Source organism: Schistocerca serialis, chromosome 3 (genome assembly GCF_023864345.2).
Source record: "Schistocerca serialis cubense isolate TAMUIC-IGC-003099 chromosome 3, iqSchSeri2.2, whole genome shotgun sequence".
Taxonomy (NCBI): domain Eukaryota; kingdom Metazoa; phylum Arthropoda; class Insecta; order Orthoptera; family Acrididae; genus Schistocerca; species Schistocerca serialis.
In genome coordinates, this window is record NC_064640.1 from 357,620,374 (window position 1) to 357,644,586 (window position 24,213).

Here is a 24,213-nt window from a genome sequence, read left to right on the forward strand (position 1 = left end):
AAGTTTGGGCAATTCCCCATGGACTGCATGTTTACACACCACCTTGTGACCTCTCCTGCAATGCTGTGGTCACTTCTACTGATGTTTGATCAGTTGTTTTTCTCCCTGTGCCACACTTTACTACAGAAGAACCTGTCTTTTTGAATTTTATAATAATTTTCTCCAGAACCTTGGCAAAAATTGGACCAATGCCTACTTTTGTACCCTTCAGCACCTGGAACTTTCTGCAAAGCAGCTGACACACCAAGCGAGATGGCACAATGGCTAGCACACTGGACTCTCATTTGGGAGGACAATGGTTAAATCCCGCATCTGGCCATCCAGATTTAGGTTTTCTGTGATTTCTCCAAATCGCTACAGGCAAATGCCGGGATGTTTCCTTTGAAAGGACATGGCCGACTTCCTTCCCCATCCTTCCCTAATCCAATGAGACCGAAGACCTCGCTGTCTGGTCTCCTCCCCCAAACAACCCAACTCAGCCCAACTGGCAAACATCACTGTTCTTGTAGAAGAGCTTTACCAGTATCATGCAATACTGCTTTGAGACATGCATGCCGAGCATCTCAGGTTCAAAATTAGGAACAGCTGTTACCCTGTGTCTTTTATTTTGCTTATTCTGCCACTTTCAGTCCCATCTAGTCATAATTTTTTATTCATAACATTTTCCCCTTGTTCAATAATAATCTGTACAAATTTGGTTAGGTTTTTACTGAGTTTTGAAACTGGTACTTCAATCATTATCACCCTGCATATACTCTTTGAGGCTTCTGAATTAATACATACATTTATAGCAAACTAGGAAAACAGTCAGTGCCATTTTGATGATGATTTGTGAAAATGATGAAATTGTCTGTATGTATGGGAAAATCCAAACCTAATGACAACTCTACAATCAGTTGCATGAAACCAAGTTGCATTGTGAAGGGTACTTTCATTTATATGCTTCAGTTGTTAAAGATGGCAATGTGAATCCCGGTGAATTGAGCAAAATGGTCACACTACTGGCCACATTTATAGGTAGTCCACAGCACATGCATGGGTATGCACAAGATGCAATAACGCATGTTTGTGCATAGGCCCACACAGATCTTTTTAAATCACATGCACATGAAATCCTACACAAGATAAAATAAAAGAACTTTTGTTAACTAGTCAATTGTCATTGGATCATCATTATATTTCTCCAAGGCTGTAAACAAAAATTGAAATCTTCAGTGGATTTCATTTCCAAGCATCACGGTTTTGAAGAGAAATGCTGTTGGTTGTTTTCCATTTAATGGCAAAATATAATTGTCACATGTAAACATTTTGCCTTAGTTGACAGAAAAGATCTCTCAATGTCAGGTTGATAGTGTCATCTCTGCAGAAACAGCAGGTATCACCAGTGATCAGGACTTCTTTGAAGTTGTCACCAAAATGTTATTTATGGTCCATGTGGCTTATTCAACAACCATTCTCCATGCAAATCTAATGGGAAATGAATGAGATGATACCTAGGAGCATTACTTGCTGAGACTGACTACCAGTGGCAGTGAAGGATATCCACTGTAACACGACACTCCACTGAAGATGGCTGCAAATCCATCACTTAAAAAGTATGAAACAATGATGCTGAACTCTGTAATTGTTGGGCGTTTCTGTACTCGCCATTACTCTCAAAAACATACAAAGCACTCATCAGTGTCGAGTATTGCAATTCAGGGAAACTGATAAAGTACATTTGCAAATATCTCAATGGAGGAAATGATATGGCAATTTTTGGAGCAGTAAATGCAACAGCACCTATAAATGGAATCGACCACTATCAACTGGAATGGTACATTAGTAGGAATGAAATAGTATGGTGCATTTTATCATTTCCAATCCATGAACAATGTCAAATAGTTACTCATTTGACAGTGCACCTTGAAAATTGACAGTGTGTGTACTTCACAATGGAAAATGCATGTGCAAGAGCATTGTCATGTTTGCCAACAATGTTAACTGTGTTTTTTTCAATGTGTGAGGATGTTACATGCATAAGACAGTAATCTGAAGTGCCGACATGTTATTCACAGAATGCATCAGAAAACAAGTTTAAACAATACAAACAGTGCAAAGCAGTTTCAAGACATCCCAATTTAGGTTTGATTGACATCTTAGGCCATCAGTACACCATTCACCAGACAATGCAGCATGCTGTTACTTGCAATTACTGTCAATTAGTCTACATGGCCCGACAACCTTCCAAAAACTGGGAATAGTAATTGGTCATGTATGTGTGTGGTTCAAGTGTGCAATGCTTGCCAGGAACTAAATTTTGGAAAATCCACCAGTTATCCCATGTAAAACAGCCATTGATGACATTAACTCATGTCTCAAATCATCAGTTTTATTACAACATTTACAGACATTGATTTCTGAAGACCAATTAACATGTGCAATTACGACATGAAGCATCTGCTGGACATTTGCAAAACAGTTGTTGGATACTAGAATGTTTAAATAGCAATTGATGAATTTGCACAACTTTATGCATTGTCAACAAACTTCTATAAAATCACAGCAGCTACAGATGAACTGATTCACTAAGTTCTACCAAATATCACACAGAATCACAAAAATCACTAGTTGCTCATGCAAGTGCTACATTAACAGACAATACCAATGATGTCAGTGCCATCAATTCCTGCATCTAAAATGAAACACCAGGTAGAGTGACAACATATGAATCCATTGATACTGTAATGAATCAAGAAAAAGCTCTTAATTATTCAACTCGATTTGCCAGGCATTCCACGACACATTTCAACATTGAAAAGTGGCATGCCTATCATTCTTCTGTGGAACATAAATCCACCACTACTTTGCAACAGCACCAGGGTTGCAGTGAAAAAGATGTTGAACAATATCATCAAAGCTTCAGTTTGAAGTGGAAAATTTACAGGAGAAGATGCACTGTTGCCACACATCCCAATGATTCTCTAATGGACATGCCATTCAAACTGAAATGTTTGTGTTGTGACTTGCATTTTCTGTGACCATCAACAAAATACAGGGAAAATTGCTATGAGTGTATGGACTAAATTTGGGAAATTCGTGCTTCTTATGCATACAGCTGTATGTGACATGCCCACACTTTTGGAAACCTTGTGATTTATTTGTTCATACATCAGACGCAAAAGGCAGAGATCCAGCACACAGTTCTAAGGATCAGTGCATAGTCTGTTGCAGAGTGAAAATTCATTCTGAAAGTAACTGGCTTGTTTTATATAATATTCCATTTGTTTTGTGGTGAAAAATTGTCATGGATTTGGTACTCACTTTTTTTGCCTGTATTCATTTGATTGACCTGAGGGCTTTAAATAAGAAAATTCATTATTAGTTGCTTTGCTTTAGGGTATTTTGAGTCTGTAACTTACCAAGTTCAGGTAGCAGACATAATTTCAGTGGGACAGTTATTCTGTGTATAGTTATTTAGTTTTGTTCTGCACTTAAGTACTTGTTTATGTGATATGTTTATGTGTATGCTACAGTTGCTGATCACCCCTGTGTTCACTATGTTGTTTGTGACACCTTTTAGTTACAGATTATCATGCCTGCAACCTTCGACCTTGCTCAAAGAACTTCTTGCAATTTCTGCCATCTCTCTCATGTGTCTGTTAACAAACATTTTAAATCATTTTGTGGATGTTATATTTATGATGTAATAATTAATGGCTCTGGACCTTAAAATTCTTTTTATTGGAACTTAAAGCCTTACAGTGGAACATTTGCTGTGGGCACTTTAACATTCAAATTCTGAGCTGTTCACTTGGACACTTGCTTGCAACTTAAGGAGATAGTTAAGGACAATACATTGTGACAAATAGATCATTATTAACACTTTCAAGATTGGTCTCTCAGGTCTATCTCAGACTATCCACACTATCATTTTTAGAGGATTTCTGAAAACTTGCTTCTTTGGAACAATAAAATAAATACGTTGAATTATTCCATAAAAATCTAGACATTTGTTTATTGAAATATATGTAAAGATTTATTGTATTCTATCTTATCAAATGAAAACATGGATTATCTGTATTAAAATACCATGTTTATGTCATCTGAAAAAAGAAACGCATCATACACATTACATGTATTTTGTCTGTGTGTGATACATTTTGAAACAGTTTAGCATCTAGAGAGCTCCACAACTCAGACAACATACCACAAGAAAGTGTCTCTCCATGGGGATTTACACCTCTGTTGTCTGATTACTTTGTTACACTCTATAAAATCAAGGTTTGGATTCACCTTCTTTTGGGATAAAAGTGACTGCTAGTTCCAGAAGAAAATTTGCTAATTTGTATTTTTTCCTTTCAACATTGATTCCTGGTTTCCTAATACCAGATAAAAAGTACTAGCAGCACTGATCATAAAAAGGTGAAAGAATAATTTTTCCAAACATTTCAGCTGTTTTCTTTTGAATGGCTAATGTGCTGTTATCTGGTCTGATCTGTCAACACCTTTCTTGTAAATATTATAGTGTAGCAAACTGTTGAATCTGCTGGAAGTAGCACAACTACTCAAGTGAACGCTGTGTGACACGTTAGCAGCTTCAATGTGTCTCCTTTATTAGTCCCGTTTTACATACAACAGGCGTTTCCTTCTGCTTGGAATTATTTCAGCTCTTTTTCGGTTTTTGTTTGATAGTGCTTTGCGGAAACTTGCTGTTTACCGTACAAGTAACAACTGGTGTTACATCTTTATTTGTACAGAAACATTGAAGCTGCTGGCACAATATAAAAGGAAGAACATACAGAGTGAATATGAATGTGTAAAGTTTCACCTGCAAGTAATATTTCAACATAGTAGCATACTGATTATGTGCTTGCTTTCTGACTGACTCATAGCAGCAGGCCCAGTTATTATCTGTATATATTAGTTACTGAATATGTAAATGAGCCATTTATTGGTAAATGAATGTAAGTGTATGGTATGTACTTATGTGGGGGATGGCTGGATGTAATTTATACGTTACTGCTGGCATACCAATTTTCACTTTGTTTATGCAGCTTTATTTTTATCACATGGATGGCTGATACATTTCTGTACAGATGCAATTTGGAGTTTATATTCATTTTTGTAACTTGACTTGTACACTCTTACAGCTGATGATATCTGTATCTTATCACATGATAATTAAAACACAAAACAGTGTCAAGGTTTTTCTCCTTTTTATGTCAGTCTCTTGGCTTCCTTAATAATGGCCATCTAGAGGCTGACATCAGCCTTTTGTGAAAGGCCCTCAGGGGCTCAGGACTCGTTTCCTGGGTACAGGCTTGGTGACTCTAAGGTTCCTGAGCTGGGGACTGGTAAGTGTCACCAGTCGCCTGTCACCATAAGCTCTGGGCATGCTGCAGCAACCACTGTGCAGCATGATGGTGGAATGTTGTGTGTCATGGGCTTTACCACCCGGATCACATGGATGGTACAAACTGCTGTTAGAAACCCCTCAGTCTCAAGGTGTGCTGTGCGCTGATGAGGTGGAACAGTCATTTGCGGGCAACTTCTGAAGAACCTGGTGTGCCTCTGTTGTATAAGGCTTACTTTGTTATGTGGGGCTCTGTCTAGGTGAACTTTTATTCCCCTAGCTGTTCATGGGACCAAAATGGATCCTTCGAAATTTTCCCTTCCTCCTCTCAGTGGAAAAGGTAGACTGCTGGAAGGTACCCAATCTAACAAACGGGCTCATGTAGCCAGTCCTTCTGATTCATTCTAAAAGTATTGTCTTGAGTAATAGAACACGTGCTGATTATCAGAAAGTGGTTTTAATAGTGAGAAGAAAAGAGTGTAGTTTTGAGAAGGTTTCCCCATCCTATATCCCAAAGGGTTTTGAGGGAACCTGTGGCTCTTTAAAAACAGTAAAGTGCTTGTGCAATGCGACATTGTTAGTGTAAACTTCTAGTTCCCAACCATCAGCTAATCTCCAAGAAGGTAGCTGCTTCGGGGAGTGTGCAATAGACACTGAACTGTGCAACACGTTGAACTACAGCAAAGGTGTTGTGACTTGCAGGGATCTCGTTCACATTCCCAAGGAGGTATTGTGATGTGAGTGGGCTCCAGAAGGTGTAGTCGATGTGAAAGACATTGTGAAGAGGGTAGATGGGATCTTGTAAATTCAGATGCCTTTATCTTGATATTCAATAGTATGGAAGTCACTGAGTACATTAAGGCAGATTTCTTTCATCTAAACATGCGGCCTTATGTCACCAACCCAATGCCTTCTTTCAAATGCCAGCACTTTGGACATACTAATTGTGGGAGTCGTGGAGAAGCCACTTTGGGAAAATGTGGTAAGGCTGCCCATGAAGAGTCGCTTTTACATCTCCTTTGAAGTGTATGAACTGCTCTGGGGCTCACTGTGTCTGGAGTCAGGATTGTAGTGTATACCTTGAAGAACAAAAGGTGCGAAAGCATAAGACTCTGTAATGCATTCCATATAATGAGGCCAAAAAAATAATAAAGCTATGCCGCCCACCAATGTTCACTACTTGTACCTCCTTTGTTTCAGTTCCTAAACAGCTGATGTTGCTATGCAAACAGAGGTTGCTACTATCAGCACTAGTACCTGCGTTGGTCAATGTACTTGTGCTGCTGCAGTCATTTTGAAGCCTGTCCCTCCCTCCAAAACTTCAGAAAAAGCGTGGTTGCTGACAATGCAGAAGTCCTGCCCCTCCAAAGACTCAGTCTGGTCCACTGTCCAGTACTGACACTACCACTTCTGCAGTTGCCTCCTCGGACCAAAAAATCAAAGTTGAAGGCAAAGAATTGTCCACTGGTGGGGATGGGAAGTACACAGTCTGACAGTATTGATGTCATCCTTTCAGACACCTGTTTTGACTCTTCTTTGGAGGCTATGGACCTTGATGTGAGACAGGGACAACCATCTCAACCAAAGACTGAGCTCCACCCATTGTGGGCTCCCCTCCCAGGCCAAAAGTTAGGGTGAAAGTGTTACCTCATGATAGACGGCTCCCATCTAAAAGTGGAACATTAATGGGTTCATATAATGTTATAAAATGTGACACCTGCAGTCGTCCTTTTGATGTTATTTATTATACAGTTACCAGTTTTGGTGACTCAATATACGATCTTCAGGCCTTAACTGATTCCAAGGGGGTTAACTCCAATCGTATACACAATCCCATCAGTGGCAGACATCTCTGAACTGGTTTCCATAGACTATAACATTGATGTGTCTCCAACCCAAAAATGCCAACATAGCTTCTGAGGTGTTCCATTTTATTACATAAGTGGATGACCGAATTCCCTCCAACCTTCAGTCAGAAGGATGGACATACGAAAACTTAATGTGTTCAGGACACACATGGAGGAACCGAAATTCCTTACAAAGGCACACTCCCTGTGCTTGTGTTTAAGGAAACACAATTCAAGGCCACTGGTGCCCCTGTGCTACTGGGCTGTACCCTCACCTGACATGGGAAAGAGCCAAGATTGGGGTTACTGTCTTTGTCAGTAACGCACATCAATCCTATCAATCCTCTGCTCTCTCCTTGGTTACCAGTCTAGAAGCAGTAGCTGTTGCTCTTCACATGGGTGATAAGATCACTGTCTTGCTCCCTGTATCTACCTCTACAGGATGTGATAGACTCTGAGGCTTATATGTCTTATTGCACAACTCCCCTGCCTGTTTCTGCTACTGATTAATTTCAATGCCCATAATGTATTATAGGGCTTGAACTATACTTGTCCCAGGGGTCGAAACTTGGAGAACCTCATGATATCTCAGGAGCTGTGCATCCTCAACACAGGCAGTCTTACTCTTCTATCAGCTGCTACTGGCTTGTCCTCAGACAATGACCTCTTTTTCTGCTCTCCAGCCATTGCAGTCTCAACACAGTGGGAAGCAACTGATGACCTTTGTTCCGGTGACCACTTCTCAGCGTGGATTCACCCACTGGAAATGGATTGCTTGAACAGAAATCACCGAAATGGATGGGCAGCAGGGCTAACTGTACACTGTTCAGTCAGCTGGTTGTGTTTGAACACCATGACAGTGTCCAGAAATGAGTGGATCACACATCAGACGAGTGATCCTGCTGACTTTCCGTTCCAAAGTCTTCAGGTCATCTTAGGAGGCAGCCTGTGTGCTGGTAGACTGATGAGTGTTGTTCAGCAGTCTGGGTGTGGCATGCTGTTCTTCGATGGTTTAAATGCCTCACAACAGCAAGCAACCTCACAGCCTTTCAAGTTGCAGGAGCCAAGGCTCAACACGTAATTAAGGAGAGCAAGGAAAGGTCATGGCAAGTGTTCCCGGGCTCCATCAACGGTTCCACATATTCTACAGAGGTATGGACAGCCATCGGGAGGATTTTCTGGGGCACAGTTGTTTACCAATAGCAGCAGTGCTGAAATGAGGGTGTTTTCCAAACAATGCCTGGTGTCATCACTCAGACAATGGCAGAGCATTTTACAGCAACTACTACCAATTCCAGCTGGGATCCAGTGATCTACCGTTACTGTGTGACTGCAGAGAGGGACAATATGGACTTCAGATTCCACAATTTTGAGGCTTTCAACTGGCCTCTTGCCATGTGGGACCTGGAATTAGCACTGCCTGAAACTCAAGATACTGCACCCGGTCACAACCAAATCTAGTGCTGCATACTTCGACATTTGCCAGCAGCATCAAAGGAAATCCTTCTCGAATGTTTCAATCTTATATGGCAGACAGGAAACTTTCCCAACTCCTAGAGAGAAGCAATTCTGCTACCTCTCCTCAAACTAGTAAAAGACCACACATGTACCAGTAGTTATCAGAGTGTCGCCTTAATGAGCTGTGTAGGAAAGACCCTGGAGCAAATGGTTAACTGTCGTCAGGTCTGATTGTTAGAGACCAGGTAATTCCTTAATCACGCTTGGTGTGAATTCCAGATTTCAGTCCACTGTTGACAACCTTGCCGTACTGGAGACGGCTATTCAGCAGGCTTACTTACAGTACATCACTGACTTGATATCTTCTTTGATATAAGTAAGATGTATGATACTACTTGGAGAAAGTATTGTCATGCAGCTCCATCAATGAGGCGTTTGTAGCCATCTCCAGATCTCCATGCAGTCTTTACTGTCTTAAGTGCTTTTTTTAGATCCCAAGTTGGTGACATGCTGTTGGATCATTTTGTGCAGGATAATGGTGTTCCTAAGGACAGTGTTTCAAGTGTTACTCTCTTTGCTGTACTTTAAACAGAATCATGTCTATGGTAAGGAGTCCTGTATGTGCTCCTTATTTGTGGATGATTTTGCTATTTATTTGTTACTCCTCCAGTGTTGCAGTCGTGCCCTGTCAGATGTAACTAGCTGGCCCTTGTGGCCAAATGGTTCTAGGTGCTTCAGTCTGGAACCACGCGACCGCTACGGTTGCAGGTTCAAATCGTGCGTTGGGCATGGATGTGTGAGATGTCCTTAGGTTAGTTAGGTTTAAGTAGTTCTAAGTTGTAGGAGTGGTCTGCACAGAGAGGTTTTCAGGTTTCTGCAGAAAAGTGTGTATGTGTTTTCATTTTAGTCATTATCATAGTATTTTTAATTTACCTGACTTGCATATGGCAGACACCATTTTACATTTGAAAGACTCAGTCAGGTTTCTGGGCCTCATTTTTGACTCCAAACTGTTATGGTTACCACACCTCAGAGAGCTGAAACCCAGAACCCAGAAAGCACTCAATATCATAAAGTGCATTAGCTACAGGTGTTGGGGAGCAGACAGGGCACATCTGTTTAGTTTTATAGGGCTTTTGTGTGTTCACGCTTTGACTGTGGATGCACATTGTACAGCTCAGTGAGGCCTTCTTATCTGAATATCATTGATGCTATCCATCTTGAGGGGATTAGACTGGCCACAGGTGCTTGCAGGACCAGCCTCATACTCCAAATTCACTTGCATACAATACTGTTGCTCGTCCACCTTTGGAACACCTTTTCTCTAATCGTCTATGAGCAACAGTGCCATTTGCAATCTGCGTGCAGTGTGTGCTGGAGTCACTTAATATGGGAAACGTAAGTCCTCAAATCCAGGATTTTAACTACCTGCCACTGTCATCATTGCATAGTCCCAGGGTAATTTTAGAATTAGTACAGTACAGGAGAGATTGCACTCCTGCATATGTTTAAATACTATATTTTCTGCCATTTTAACTGAGCGCCACAGCTCTACAGCTGTCTTTCTGGATGGGTTGAAACAGGGGCCCCATTGTTTGCTCTGTTGTTTTCCCTGATAGTGTCCTCAAGGTTTAACTGCCTTGAGACTCTACTGTCTTTGATGCGGAACTGTACACGATCTTGTGGGCACTGGAGCAGATGAGGTGTGCTTAGTTTGCTAAGTTCCTTGTTTGTTCAGATTCTCTGAATGCTCTGGACTCTCTACAATGCTCGTATCCAGCAGATAAAGTAGGCCAAAATATCCAGGACATCCTCCATCAATTACAATGGCTGGGTGGGGAAGGAGGTGTCCTGCTGGGTACCAGGACACATGGGTATTGAGGGGACCAAAAGGGCGGATGTAGCAGTCAAGGAGGCATGGAGCGATCTTCAGTTATTTCAGTGTGCTATCCCCCTGCATGCCATCACCTCGCTGTTTAAGTAGAGTTGTGTGTGTGGTGTCACCGCCAGACACCACACTTGCTAGGTGGTAGCCTTTAAATCGGCCGCGGTCCGTTAGTATACGTCGGACCCGCGTGTCGCCACTATCAGTGATTGCAGACCGAGCGCTGCCACACGGCAGGTCTAGAGAGACTCCCTAGCACTCGCCCAGTTGTACAGCCGACTTTGCTAGTGATGGTTCACTGAAAAATTACACTCTCATTTGCCAAGACGATAGTTAGCATAGCCTTCAGCTACATCATTTGCTACAACCTAGCAAAGCGCCATTACCAGTTACTATTGATGCTGTAAGACATGTACTGTCAAGAGTGATGTTCACCATTTATGGATTAAAGTTAAGTATTCCAGCAGCTACGTTCATTTTTTGTTAGTCTCATTTCCTTGACCTGTTCCAGACCTCATGCCAGCCTGCGTGAGCTAAAACGTGTGCCTTTCGGCTTCCTCTCATAGTGGGTTGGCTGTCTTGCCAATCCACAACAGTGGAAGATGATTGGGTGGGTGGAAGTGATTGGTAATAAGCTTTGGCCACAAAGACGGGATGAAGTCCTGCTTACTTGTCTTCACATAGGCCAATCCTCTGATGCATGGCTTCTTGCTCTGCCAAGAGGATCCTCCAGTGTGTGCTACCTGTAGCATACAGATGACTGTGCACCACATTTTACTAGATTATGTTTTATTTTTAGACCAGAGGGCGGCAGCAGCAGATGTCCCCTTTGTTTCAAGTGACATTGAAAGGAATGTGTTTGAGAGTTTTAAGATGTTGTGATATCTCCAATGTGTTTCCAAAAATTTTAGGATGATGTTCCTAATCTGTTAACAGGATGACTGGGTCACTCATGTTTTTGTAAGTGGTCGACCAGTCACTTTTCCCTGTGCCTTTCCTTTAGCTCTTCTGTGGTTTTACTTCTATTTTAATCCCAGGAATGGTGCCTTTCACCCTTCTCCATTGTATTAATTCCTGTGAGACATGGTGATTGTGTGGTTCCATGTGAGTGGCATGGGAGTGAGTGAATGAGTGTCATTTTATAGGTTTCCTTCACACTGTTAGACAACAATTTTGGACATTTTAATCATATTTGTTTCTTTCAAAATATGTAAGGGCACTGATAGCCTCAACACTGAGCACCCGTAAGCTCCAAAAAGAAAAAAAAAAGAGAAAAAAAACACACACACCTACCTTTGTGTGAAAGTAAAAACAAGAGAATATTAAATTTTCATTTGGGTCTATTGCATATTGTCTTTGGCTTAGCAAGAACATTTGTTCTATCAGAGAATAGGCTGGCAGTAGTCTAAAATTGAGCAAATGTGAGAATCTATATTGAGGTAACAGTTGGTGGCATTGTAATTAGGAAAATAATGTGTTGCAATTAGTCTTTTATTATTTTCAGGAGTTATGGACAAGGTAGAGGGACGCAGCAGTCGGCTGGTGGTCAAGATCCCTTTGGACACAACCGGTACGGGGGGCCCAGACAGCCACCTGGCTATCCTTCAAGTACTGGCTATCCTGCTCCACCTATGGGACCACCAGCACAGCAACCCACAGGGTATCCACCACAGCAAGACTATTACCGTCAAGATCCGGTAATTATAGTCATTTGTATAAAAGTAAATCATACTTCTTCATTAAAATGTGAAAGAAATAACAATGCTGATATTCATTTACATTTTCTGGATCAATGCGATGTATTTTTGAATACCTACAACTGTAAAGAAGATGACAGAAGATAAATATGGAAATGGAGTGGGATGTTTCTTTTCAAGTAAATCATCCCTCCATTTACTGTAAGCTTTTTACGGCAACCATGTGTAACCAATATTTGGGTGGATGAATGTACCTGTGGTACACTAATCACTGTGTCATGTTAGTCAGTGATTATAATTGTAGGAAGCAATGCAATATTAAATATTTTGTTACATCACATAAGGTTTTACAGCTCCAAATGCTATGCCACAGAAATTGTAAATGCATGAGTGTGTCATACCATTTCTTAAGTATATGTGTAATTATGTTCTATGTTGAGTGAGATATCTAAATTATATGGTTTCCCTTTTCATCCATACATAATTGTACCATTTGTGTTACTGTGCCTTGTAACTTTCTCATTGAGGACATAGACAATTAAGGGATTGTATATTCTTTCTTGAGTAGTTCTATTTAAGCCTTGTAAATGTTGTTACAGCCTGTATTGCAGTTACTGAAAATTTTTAACTTCCAAACAGTCTTACCGCAAGTTCAACAGCCCCCAATTTTTCAGATCTCTAAAAGGTTTACTGCAATGTTTGTCTAGATGTACGTGGTGCCCAAAACTTTTAATTTTGAGACTTCCGAGATTTCCATCCACATTTTCTTAATAAGTGTTTCATGATTGGTTAATTTAGACACGAGTATAACCCATTATAAAATATATGTAGCTACAGTTTTATAACAGCCTCGGCTGGTTTCATAGGACAGCATTGTAACACTAACAGTTTCAGTTTTTATTAGCTGCCTTTCTTTTAAATTCTTTAATTCTGTGATATGATTTGCTCCCTCGTTTGTCACATTCTTTAGACTGATATCCTGTGTGTCAAACTACTGACTTTGTATTTGAGTGCCTCATTGCCAAATCAGTATTGTATATTAAAATTGCATCTAATTGTGCTTCATTAAGTTTTCACTGACTAAGCACAGATCATGAAGTGAATTCACATTTCAACCAAGAGGAAGGTGGATCTTCATGACTGTAATCACTTGGTGCACGTGTGAAACTGTGTGTCTTCTGTAATTTGTTTTTCTTGTCATTATAAATATTGTATGTTTTGGGCCTGATTGTACCAATACCACATCATGCAATACTGTTCACACCTGTTTGTATGGTATGCTACAGATACTGCACAGTGCATAACAATATAGTACAGCTGGTATGTACATAGACACATTATTATATATTTATGTTATAGAAGTACTGTGCATGGCCTTTTATCAATAGAGTTCATGTAGTGTTACATTACTCAGTGCATATTCAATCATTTCTTATCAAAACATCAGTGATACATGGCATACACTTTTCTCGAAGTTTTAGCTTCCCTTTGAAGTTCACTCATTTGAGATTTTCCAGCCCCTTTCAGATGTAATGGTAATACTGGCAGGTTTCTTTAACATTTTACGGAACAAAGTTGAATGGTACAAAGAGAGCAAATCAAAAGAAGGTTGTAGAGGAGCAGTGATGATGTCTACCAAAATGCTGACTTTGCCTGTGGCATTCCAAAACTCTGAGCACACCCATTACTTATTCAAGACTCTTACAAATAAATGTCAATGATACATTGAAGCTACTTAAGCTAAATTAGTGCTCAGCCTGAGAGGTCTACATTTTTAAAAACTCAGAGGGGAGATAAAAAAAAATCTACATTTCTTGAAGTTGCTTCTAATGCAGTGTCGGATGGACTGTTGGCAGAAGGTTTTAAAATTGGAGAGAAAATAAGACAGTAGTTGGGAATGTATTATCATTCCCCCCCCCCCCCCCTCTCTGCCCTCCATGTGCAGATGGAACTAAATACAACATGTCAACAGAAAATTTCTGTTGTCCATTGAAAGGTAATTTTCTAATTATGTTGAATAGAATAATTTCTCTGTAGTAAGCTCTTTGAAAGTCACACATTTACATTATCATTACAGGTAAACTTACTGTAAGAATGAAGAAGAATAGTGTGTGTACTTGTCATTGAACAGATAACTTTCCACACAGTGTGTCTCAACATAGTTGAAATTTTATTATAAAAAATGTGTATTTGCAGTTGATAATTTACTGTTTAATGTACTCGTCATTGGTACATAATAATAATTAAGGGTAGTTAGTATATACAGTAAAAATCATGAAAACACGTCAACCTTCTACAGATCATAGGTTTTTTAAAAAATCGAATTTCACAACTTGTTTTAGTTTTGCTCCTTCTACACAGTTATTTCTGGGTAATCAAAAGTTGCCGTAGTTCTGTTGATATTCTGATGGAACTCTACTGTGGCATAAGTTCATTAGTTTTGTTCTTTTTATAGATGAGAGAAGCAAAAATGTTTACATTTACAGTTATTAGGACTTCATGGTAAAGAATGTTCTTCTTAGGATGTAATCTGACTTGCATGTTACCTCATGAGTAAACTACACAGAATATGTCACTTGATATGATAGAAGTATACGATACAAAAACAATCACTTTGGACACAAATTTCTATTTGCACTTGATGTAGGAAACACTATGTGAAATCTTTTACATACATACCTGATGTTACCATCAGTCTGCATTTTTAAAACTGTCAATAAACAGTGTAATAATAATATGTAATGGGATAGGTCAGTATTCACTACATAGAGGAGGCTTTGAAGTGCAGAGACATACACTGAAAGAGGCCTACTATATACGAGGGTACTTGAAATAGTAAGTTACACTGGTTGTCCCATGTTAAGACTATTGTGCAACAAGAATGGCACATTGTCAAAAGAGAGTACATGTTCTAGATGTCCTGCAGACACTGTTCTACTGGGGTATGGATAACAACTGCATCACAGTGTGGAAGTGAAATGGCACGGAAACTGTAAACATACTCCAAAGCTGCAAAGTCTTAGTACTTGAGTCTGTAAAAATCTTATGGATAAAAGTCTAATTTTCTCACAAATGCAATTTGAAATTCTGGTAGTATATGGACAAAATGCAGTGTTGCATCCAGCCATAACAAAATTGTGCTTACAATGTGACCAAGGCCGCATGGGTGTGAATGGTGCTGATAGGGCAGGATGACCAGTGGCATCTACTACAGATGACAATGTCCAAGCAATTGACAAACTGATTTGAAACGGTCACAGATTTTCCGATGATGAGGATGTTCACACAATAATGCTCAAATGGCTTCATAACAGAGGAGCAGATATCTGTTGTCGAGGGACTGACTGACTGACAGACAGAACATTCTGATCATTATTTACAGAGAATTGATGATGTTGAAAAATATCGTGTATCTGTGTCACTTTGAAGTGTAGTGGAACATTCAAGAAAACATACTTAGACTGCAATTATATTATGAAACATACTTTTTGAGTCTCTTTGTAATATCAGCTATCAAACTATTCCCTTTGTCAGATGTAGGCAACAAATTCTCCTCCTCCCCATCCCCCACAGACACACACACACACTGCCACTGCCCCCTCTGGGCATTCATTGATAGTATGTAGCAGTCTTCTTTCAATGTGCTTGTCTTCCACTCACCACCACCATTGTGTAGTGAGTAGCTATCTATCATAACTCTTTATTTGTTATCATCTCATCCTAGGTTTTCCGTTATTTGAATAAACAGTGTAATGTACTCTGCCTTAAGGAGGACAATATGCCTGCAACACTTCCACCCTCGAGATTAATAATACAGTATTCTCAGTTGAAACCAACAATATTATTATCTCGTTAGGCTTCATTATGTGCAAAAACCTCAGTTGAAATGTAAAAATTAACAGTCTTAATATTCTAAAACAAAGTTCTTGAGATTTGATCACTTGAATTCATGTGATTCCTACTTTGAAATTGTTGCAGATAACAACACTTCATATAAATTTTATGATTTCTTGAACACCAATTTGAATTTCTTCCCAATATGAATTTCTTCCCAATATGAATTTATAACACATTCTGGGACACACAAAGCATACTTGTTACTTTTCTGCCAACAAGTTTTAAGCTAAAAGCCCACCCCTACCTAATTCTGAATAGAGTTTGAAAATTTCAAGTCGTCATAAACAAATGTGTATTTTAATTTTTTTTATTTTATACATACACTGTCTGTACATTATGTATAATTGGGGATTATTTATATCTTTTTAGCTTCCTCATAGTTATTATTCAGGTAGATATGAGATCACATTCTCACTGATACAAAAATGTTATGATTCTGATGTACTGTTTCTAATAAGGGGAAAGTGTGAAAACGTACAGCACAATTGCAGGTCATTACCAGGAATAATTAGTGCAGTTAACAGCAAGGAGCTTGTGAACAGTAATGTATAAACACTTTTTTTTTTAAATGTTATTCATGAAGAAACAGAAGTTATAGTTTTGTTACAGTTTGTGTTGTTATTTGATATTTGTTTGTGAAAAATAGTTACAATTGAAAGTAAATACTGCCAACAGGTATATTCTGGTCAACAAGCAGCTACTGCAACTGGCCCAGGTGGTCAGATGTATCCTGGAAGCCCTCATAGTAAATCAATGCCACCTCCAGCTCCACAGACCCCTAGAAGGCATCCAGATTTTGCAAAAGACCCACAGCAGTCTCCCTATCCACCATATAGTCAACAAAGGCCTTCTATATACGGTAAGTGGTAAGCACTGTAATTTGGAGGGTTCTTAAAAGTTTAAAGATTGGGGACAGGAAAAACAAGCTAAGTCACATAGTTCTTGGTGCTGTTAGGGGTCTCTCCCCAGCTTATGAGGACAATATGAACTTTCTCCCTCTGTTTAGCTATTTTATGTGATATTCCTCATGTTTTAAAGTGACAGTAAAGTTTCATAATTTGATATTGTGGACATATCATCATCATCTTTGTTTTTCCCTTTACTTTGTGGTGTAACAGCCAGGAATTATTTGTTTCTGGGATTTTTTTGTGCCATGTATATTAGACTTAATTTTTGATAACCACAGTTTGTCAGTTGTATTGATTCAACCCAAACATCTTCTATTTGTTGTATGTAATGAAAATAATTCATTAGTTACAAATGAGAAACTATAGAGAGGCAATACTTGATTTCAAAAATTTAACACTTTAACATAAAGCCAGAGTTAGTTTTTATTATTCTGACAAAAACTTAAAATCCCAAGTGTATTCCAGCAACTTAAGAACAGACCTCTGAAAAAGTAAAGCCTTGCTTACATCCGTTTCAGCATGGGTAGTTAAGTGTTCGGCCACTAGGGGGCATCCAGGCCCGTATTTGTAGCCTAGATATTGTGTTCTGGTTCAGTTGTTTGCCAATGGATATCACCTTTACTGTTTGTAGCTTTGGGTACTTCAAAATGGATGGCTGTACAGTGATCCTAAGTTTGACATTGAATTTAGCACCCCAGAAAGTGAAGTAGTATGTGATGTTATTTCGTTGGAGACTGAAAGTGATAAAAGTTGAACAGATGACTGACAAGTACTCACCAGTGGTACGAGATAAATACTTATACTGTACTGTGACTAGCTCCACCAATATTTCCATTCAAAGGGACACACTGTGAAACACATGATTTGATTCCATATCTACACACAAACTACAAAATGACTTTATGATTCAGGATACTTCAGTGAAAGTCCAGTGCACAAGTATATTCTGGATTTTATTAACAGTGATCTTCAAAAATTTGTAAGTCACACTTACTTCAAAAGCTATTTTCATTAATAATAAAATACATTTTTGGAACAGTTTGTGAAGAAAAGTCAATATATCAAGGGATTAATTTTCTAATTTTGGAAATATGAAATACTATACGTTACAGTTACACCAGTTTATTGCCGCATTATATGGAACTGCATAGAAAGTAAATAGAATTGAGTAACACGGGTAATTACAGTACTCAGTGATAATTTTTTCTGGTTCTGTATAGAAGGGCAAAATGGATGGGCGCGAGATACCTTGCAGAAAGCTGAGCATCCATCATCTCTGACTTATGCTTAGAACCATACAGATATATGTTTTGTGTTCGTGTGTCCCTGTGCCACCATTAACTATTAGTTGAAGGGCTCGTGTATTGTTAAGCATGGAATTTAAGAGGAAACCTTTCCAAAATGTCTTGACATCCAGCTTCTCAGAGCTCTAAAAAACATTCCAAGTAAATAACTATTGACCATTTCTTGCTTGCTTGATGAATTCCGACGTAGCATTGGTCCATTGCTGCTTTTGCTTCATGTTAATGATGTGCCATTTTATTTGCATTGGGAAGCAGAATTAATTCTATTTGCAGATAATACAAGCATTTTTGTGAAGTTGAGCAATGAACCATCAACAAAGAAAGCAATGAACCATCAACAAAGAAAATGGTAAATGATGTTTCTGTGAAAGTTACTGAATGGTTTTGCACAAATGGGCTTACTGTAAACTTTCAAAAAATGCATTTAACCCACTCTTGTACTGTTGAGAATATCCTCCCTTCTATTAACTGAGTACACCAACAGTAAATAATAAACTGGGATGGAAATTGCAAAGTGTTTGGTGTGAATGTGATGAAAACATAAACTGGAAAAACCATACTGTAGACCTGCTAAGATGTTTAAGATTTGCTACTTTTGTCATAATAGTAATTGCCAACTTTGTGAATGTAGAAGTCAGCAAGCTAAAATATTTTGCTTGTTCATTGATGTCATATGGGATAATACTCTGGGCTAACTTCTCGCCTAGGCAAAAAGTGGTTGTGGCCCATTATAAATTAAACAGAGTTATGTATGGAGTGTGCACATGTAAATCTTGCAGATATCTCTTTAAGCAGCTGGAAATATTAACCACAGCCTCACAGCACATTTATTCACTTACGAAACTTATAATCAGTAATCAGTCCAAATTTTACAGTTACGTTGATCTTCACAAATACAACACTAGAAGTAAAAATTACCCTTTAATGAATCTAACTTCGGCATAGAAAGAGATTAAATATGCAACTGTACAGCTCTTTAAAAGTCTACGTACGGGAATAAAATGTTTAACAAATAGCAGAAGTGTTTCCAAAAGTAGATTAAAGAGCTTTCCGCTTAATAACTCCCTATACACCATAGAGCAATTCTTGAGTAGAGATAATTAGTCATTAAAAGAAGCAGAAGAAGATCAAGAAGAACTGTAAATGGCAAACATGCAGCCATTATTTTCAATTTTTTATTTAGTTGTAGATAAAAATTATGTGTTTGTTGTCACATTCCACATCATAATAATTATCATGAATTTTATGTGTGGAGCAATTAACAAACTTTATGGAACAAGCAACAAACCAACTGATAGCTTTAGTGTGCATGAGGGGGATCAGGTAACATATACAAAAATAAGTGTTTCTCACTTAATAGTTTTTGAAAAAAGATTTCATAGAACACTGTGTCTCGGCACAGGCACCAACATCTGGAGAGCAGTAAAGCCTTAACAAAAGCCACCTCAACACAGAATGCAAAGAGCACCTCTGTAGCAATGAAAGGGTTAAGTAACCTTCCACAATAGTTCACCGAGACTAGTTATGAAAACAAATGTGTCTTCAGGTTGAGTTTAATGTAGGTTCATTTGGGAAACAAATACATTACAACATTTATATATCTTCCAGAGTATGGTACATTAGTTTGCCTTTGATATAAGGATTGTGTACCAGTTGTCTTCAAAACTAATGCCTAGAAATTACATTTTACTGTTGCACTCATGTAGATAGAGTTCTCTCTTAGGAGAGAAATGATGCTTAACAAGTTTGACTTCATAATGAATATAATTTCTGGCATCATTTGTATTTCTACCTATGACATGTTCTTCATGAACTATTTTTCAGTACAACTACCAGTTTGTCTCAATATTTTTCAAACCATTACCTACAAATCAGGATATGGATTCCAGCAACAACAAAATAATGAAATAGACCCTAAGAAATGAGATTTGATCAAGGTATAATTGATGTTTGGTACATTTCACCACTACCTCATCTGTAGGAGCAAGAAATACCATCTCCTACAGCAGAAAAGACTGTATTTATCATATTGTTTAAAACACACACATAATCAGTGCTATTATTTCAGCATCACATAAAATTAATTTTACTTTACTTCCCTGTGCAGGAAGTTTAGTTAGCAATACTGAATTCAATGTATCGAAGTAGTGTAGAATCGAGTGTCATCAATATTTGTATTTCATTGCCATAACTTTAATTGAATTTACTCCATTAACTTCAAATGATTTGATTCCACACAATTTCATCATTTATTTTGTGATGTTTCTTAAAGATAAACAGTTACTCATTTTGAACATAATTTGTAAAATTTTGTGATTTTGCACTTTGCAGAAAATAGGTACCTTTAATAATGAGTCATTACTTGGGACTGGAATAATTCACATTTTCCGATAAATCCAAAATAAATGTGAATTCTGCCTCAAAATGCGAAATTACTTAATAGATGCCATTTCATAGCGAACTGTATCCAGATGAGCTATTTGTTAGCGAAAGTTTGAAATGGCTGTATTTTCTGCATAGAATATCGAAAATGTAAGCAGTCACTGGCATTATACACCATATGACGAAACCCAATTTGGATAGATAATGTGCACAAGGACCTATGTGCAAAACAAAGTGTACAAATGCAAGGATGTATCAATACACTCAATGATCTGGTGTGATGCCAATTGTGGATGATTGAGTGGTCTGTTTAACACACACTGCAATGTACCGCTAGAGTTCCGGCCTGTATCATTAACAATACTCTGCAACTTCAACAAGCAATTGTGTGGTAGCTACCCCGAATGTTTTGTGTTGTGTGTTACTCATTGTTTTCTTTTCTTATTTTGAAATAAGTGAAGTGACTAATCCTGCTCCATCACAGATTTCAATTATGACTCTTACAACACCAGAAGAGATCGGCAATCCCTGTGACAGTGTGTCAGTTCTGCTGTAGGCTGCTGCCCAATGAAATGGATGCGGGGTTTGTTTCCCCACACTGCTCCTTCCCCTGTGGTGGTCAAAATTCTAGTCTGTTTACACTTGCTGCCGTCTGTGACTATAGCCTATAATGCCCTCTGTGCTATAGTGATTGGAAAACAGTCTTTAATGTTTTTTGATGGTGCAGAAATAATTCTTCTAATGTTAAAACCAAGCTAACGTATGATTGATTTACCTTATGCTAAGTGTCTTGTCAGTTCTATCTGTAATGTTGTCAAGCATGGGTTGTAGGGCTATGAATGCCCACGGAAGGTCGAAATTAATAGTCTGCAGATTTTTTAATCTTCAGATTGGGCAAGAAAAGACAAATAATGTCCAGAAACACCTTAATCTGAGAGGAATTCAGTTAACTGGTGAGAAAATGCTGGTGCTTTGCAACAGAACAATCTTTTTTGAAAGTATAAATACAGCCAAATGAAGAAAACAAAAGCCATTTCGGTAGAAAAAGTTGTTGAAGTGTTTTCAAAAACAAACATGCCAGTCAAAAGCCCCCAATCAGCACTCTTTTTAACAGTTGATTTCAAAGAACTAATAATTTGTCTATTTGCACTCATGTAGTGTGTCAACCTTTTAAATTTGTGTGTCTAGTCATTTACAAACTAAGAAACTGGACACGAATTTTGCCAAAAATAGGTGCTACATTTTCCAGTCCCTAGTCATTACACATGCTTGTCCAACACCCTTTGCTGTGTCTAATGTCCTATTCCGCTTCCTGCTACTTGCTGTTTTCTGTGTATGTTCCTCTGTACCAACAACTCTGATTGATACCTTAACCAAGGAGGCAAATTGGTGTCTGTGCATGTGACTAGGTGACTGACTGGGTAAATGTTCATACATGCCTGAAGGAAAAGACACTGTGGTGACTACAGCTGTTATGAAATACATTAAATGTATTTGCAGCTGCAAATATGGACAGCCATTGCTGTTTAACGGAGTGACAACAGTGAAAATTTGTGCCAGACCAGGACTCGAACCTGGATTTCCCGATTACCACAAGTGGTCGCCTTATCATTGTATGCATGTCCAAAGGAACAGTGCATTGTAATTCTGAATAACACAGGTACTGAAATATAATATTTATCTACTGACACCGGGCAAAGTGACTTTTGCCTAAAATGTCTCCCCTGTACGAGAATATACATATGAATGTACGAGTGCAGGTTGTAGACACGTGGTTGGAAACATGTGGAAGTTTGGGTCTGGCCATGAGTCGTGCTTATATAGCTTAATGGTAAGGCAACTGCTCACGATAAGCTGGAAATCTGGTTTGAGTCCTGGTTTGACACAAATTTTCTCTGTTGTCATTCCGTTATACTGCTGATGGTTGTCCATATTCACAACTGTGAATACATTTAATGTATCCGGTTAAATTATAGCTGCCCAATAACTGATTGGTTGAGTTAGTTCACAGATTGTAGGAAGTCGGTGACATTACCACCATTAAAAGTTCTGTATTTATTAAAGCACTGTAATGTTCAAACCCATCTTAAGCTTGAGCACAGATTTTTCATGTGCTGTTTTGTCTGTGGTGCCTCCTTATATCCCAAAATCTACAGCCTGAGTAATTTCGGGGGAAAAGCCCCTTTTCAAACTTACTAGAGCATATCGTAATCATGATCTAGAAGAAAAGGCGATATCCACTTTTGGCATGCAAACTTGGCATTAGTTTGGAAGGAGATGCACTTCAGTGGCTGTTAGGTTTTTAGTGCCCTTTCTTCACAAATTAGGTTTGGCAGATGGCAAGACGAGCTCTTGTTTAAAGAAATTTAAGTCAGTTCCTGTTGTGTGTGTCATTTTAGACCATAGAGTGTTTATGATCCTGTCTATTTATTGTTGTAAATGTATTTATTTTTATATTATATATGTACTGTAATATTAACATTTTCTGTAATATTTATTTAACTGCAAAATTTGTTTTTTAGTGTTAGAACCTGAGCTTTAGATATTAAAAATGAATAGTAGTACTACTTTTATAATACCACAACACATCAGTAAAACTGACATGTTCAGTACCCTGTGATATATCTACAACACAGCTCTCCGGAACACAAAATATATAAATAAATCGTACAGCTCATGGTTCATTGTGGTTTTGCAAGTGTTTTCAGATGTATTGTATCAATGAAATGTACTTACAATTTTCCATTTCAGTACTTATAAATGAGAATTAGTGTTTTATGGAATGTTACAAAAATGTTTTCTTGTGTTTGGGATGACTGAATGAATTGGCAACTGAAAAAATGTTGATCTGTGTAGGTTCATCAAACTTGATTTGTTGGACAGTAATATGTTAACTGGAAGTGTAAGAATGTATAAAAAAAATTAGTGCCTTGGAGACTTTTATTTACTTAGTTTTTAACTTTGCGTTGGTTTTCAAAAGATTTAAACCTGTAATCAGTTTCAGATTAATAAAGTTAACAGTGAACATTTAAGAGAGCTAAGTTATGCAATTCTGTTTTTATAATTTCCTCAGATCCAGACACTTTGTTGTTCCATTCGAAATACATTGCAGCAGGATTAATAACGAGCCTCTTAGGTTAAACTCTCATATTCTTGGTTGTATGTAGTTATTGGAGGGATTCACATTAGAGTGAGATGTTCTAGTATTTGATGAGACATAAATGCATCTCATGAGATTGATTTAAATGTGGTGTGATTAAAATAGAGAATTTGTTGTATTGTAGGCTGGAGTAGTGGTAACACTCAGTATCGGGCACAGTACCCTCCACAAGGACCTGTTCCACAAGGGCCTCCACAGTGGAACCAAAATGCTCAACGAGCTGGTGGTCCTGAGCCTGGTCAGCCAGCTAACAGCCAGTGGGACCAGCACCGCTACCAAGCTAGTGGACAGTCACCGTATCAGCCTCCACAACAGGTATTGTGTTACAGTTTGAATTACG

At 38.4% G+C, this 24,213-nt stretch overlaps 1 protein-coding gene across 1 annotated transcript in view; it reads left to right on the top strand.

Moving 5' to 3' along the window:
- The window catches only part of LOC126470853 (trithorax group protein osa-like), a 67,578-nt gene that overhangs the window by 34,438 nt on the left and 8,927 nt on the right, over positions 1-24,213 (top strand). Inside the window, exons 7-10 of the mRNA XM_050098869.1 lie at positions 12,030-12,222; positions 16,489-16,660; positions 16,766-16,978; positions 23,998-24,188. Coding sequence (XP_049954826.1) covers positions 12,030-12,222; positions 16,489-16,660; positions 16,766-16,978; positions 23,998-24,188 — 769 coding nt within the window. The remainder of the gene's footprint in view (positions 1-12,029; positions 12,223-16,488; positions 16,661-16,765; positions 16,979-23,997; positions 24,189-24,213) is intronic.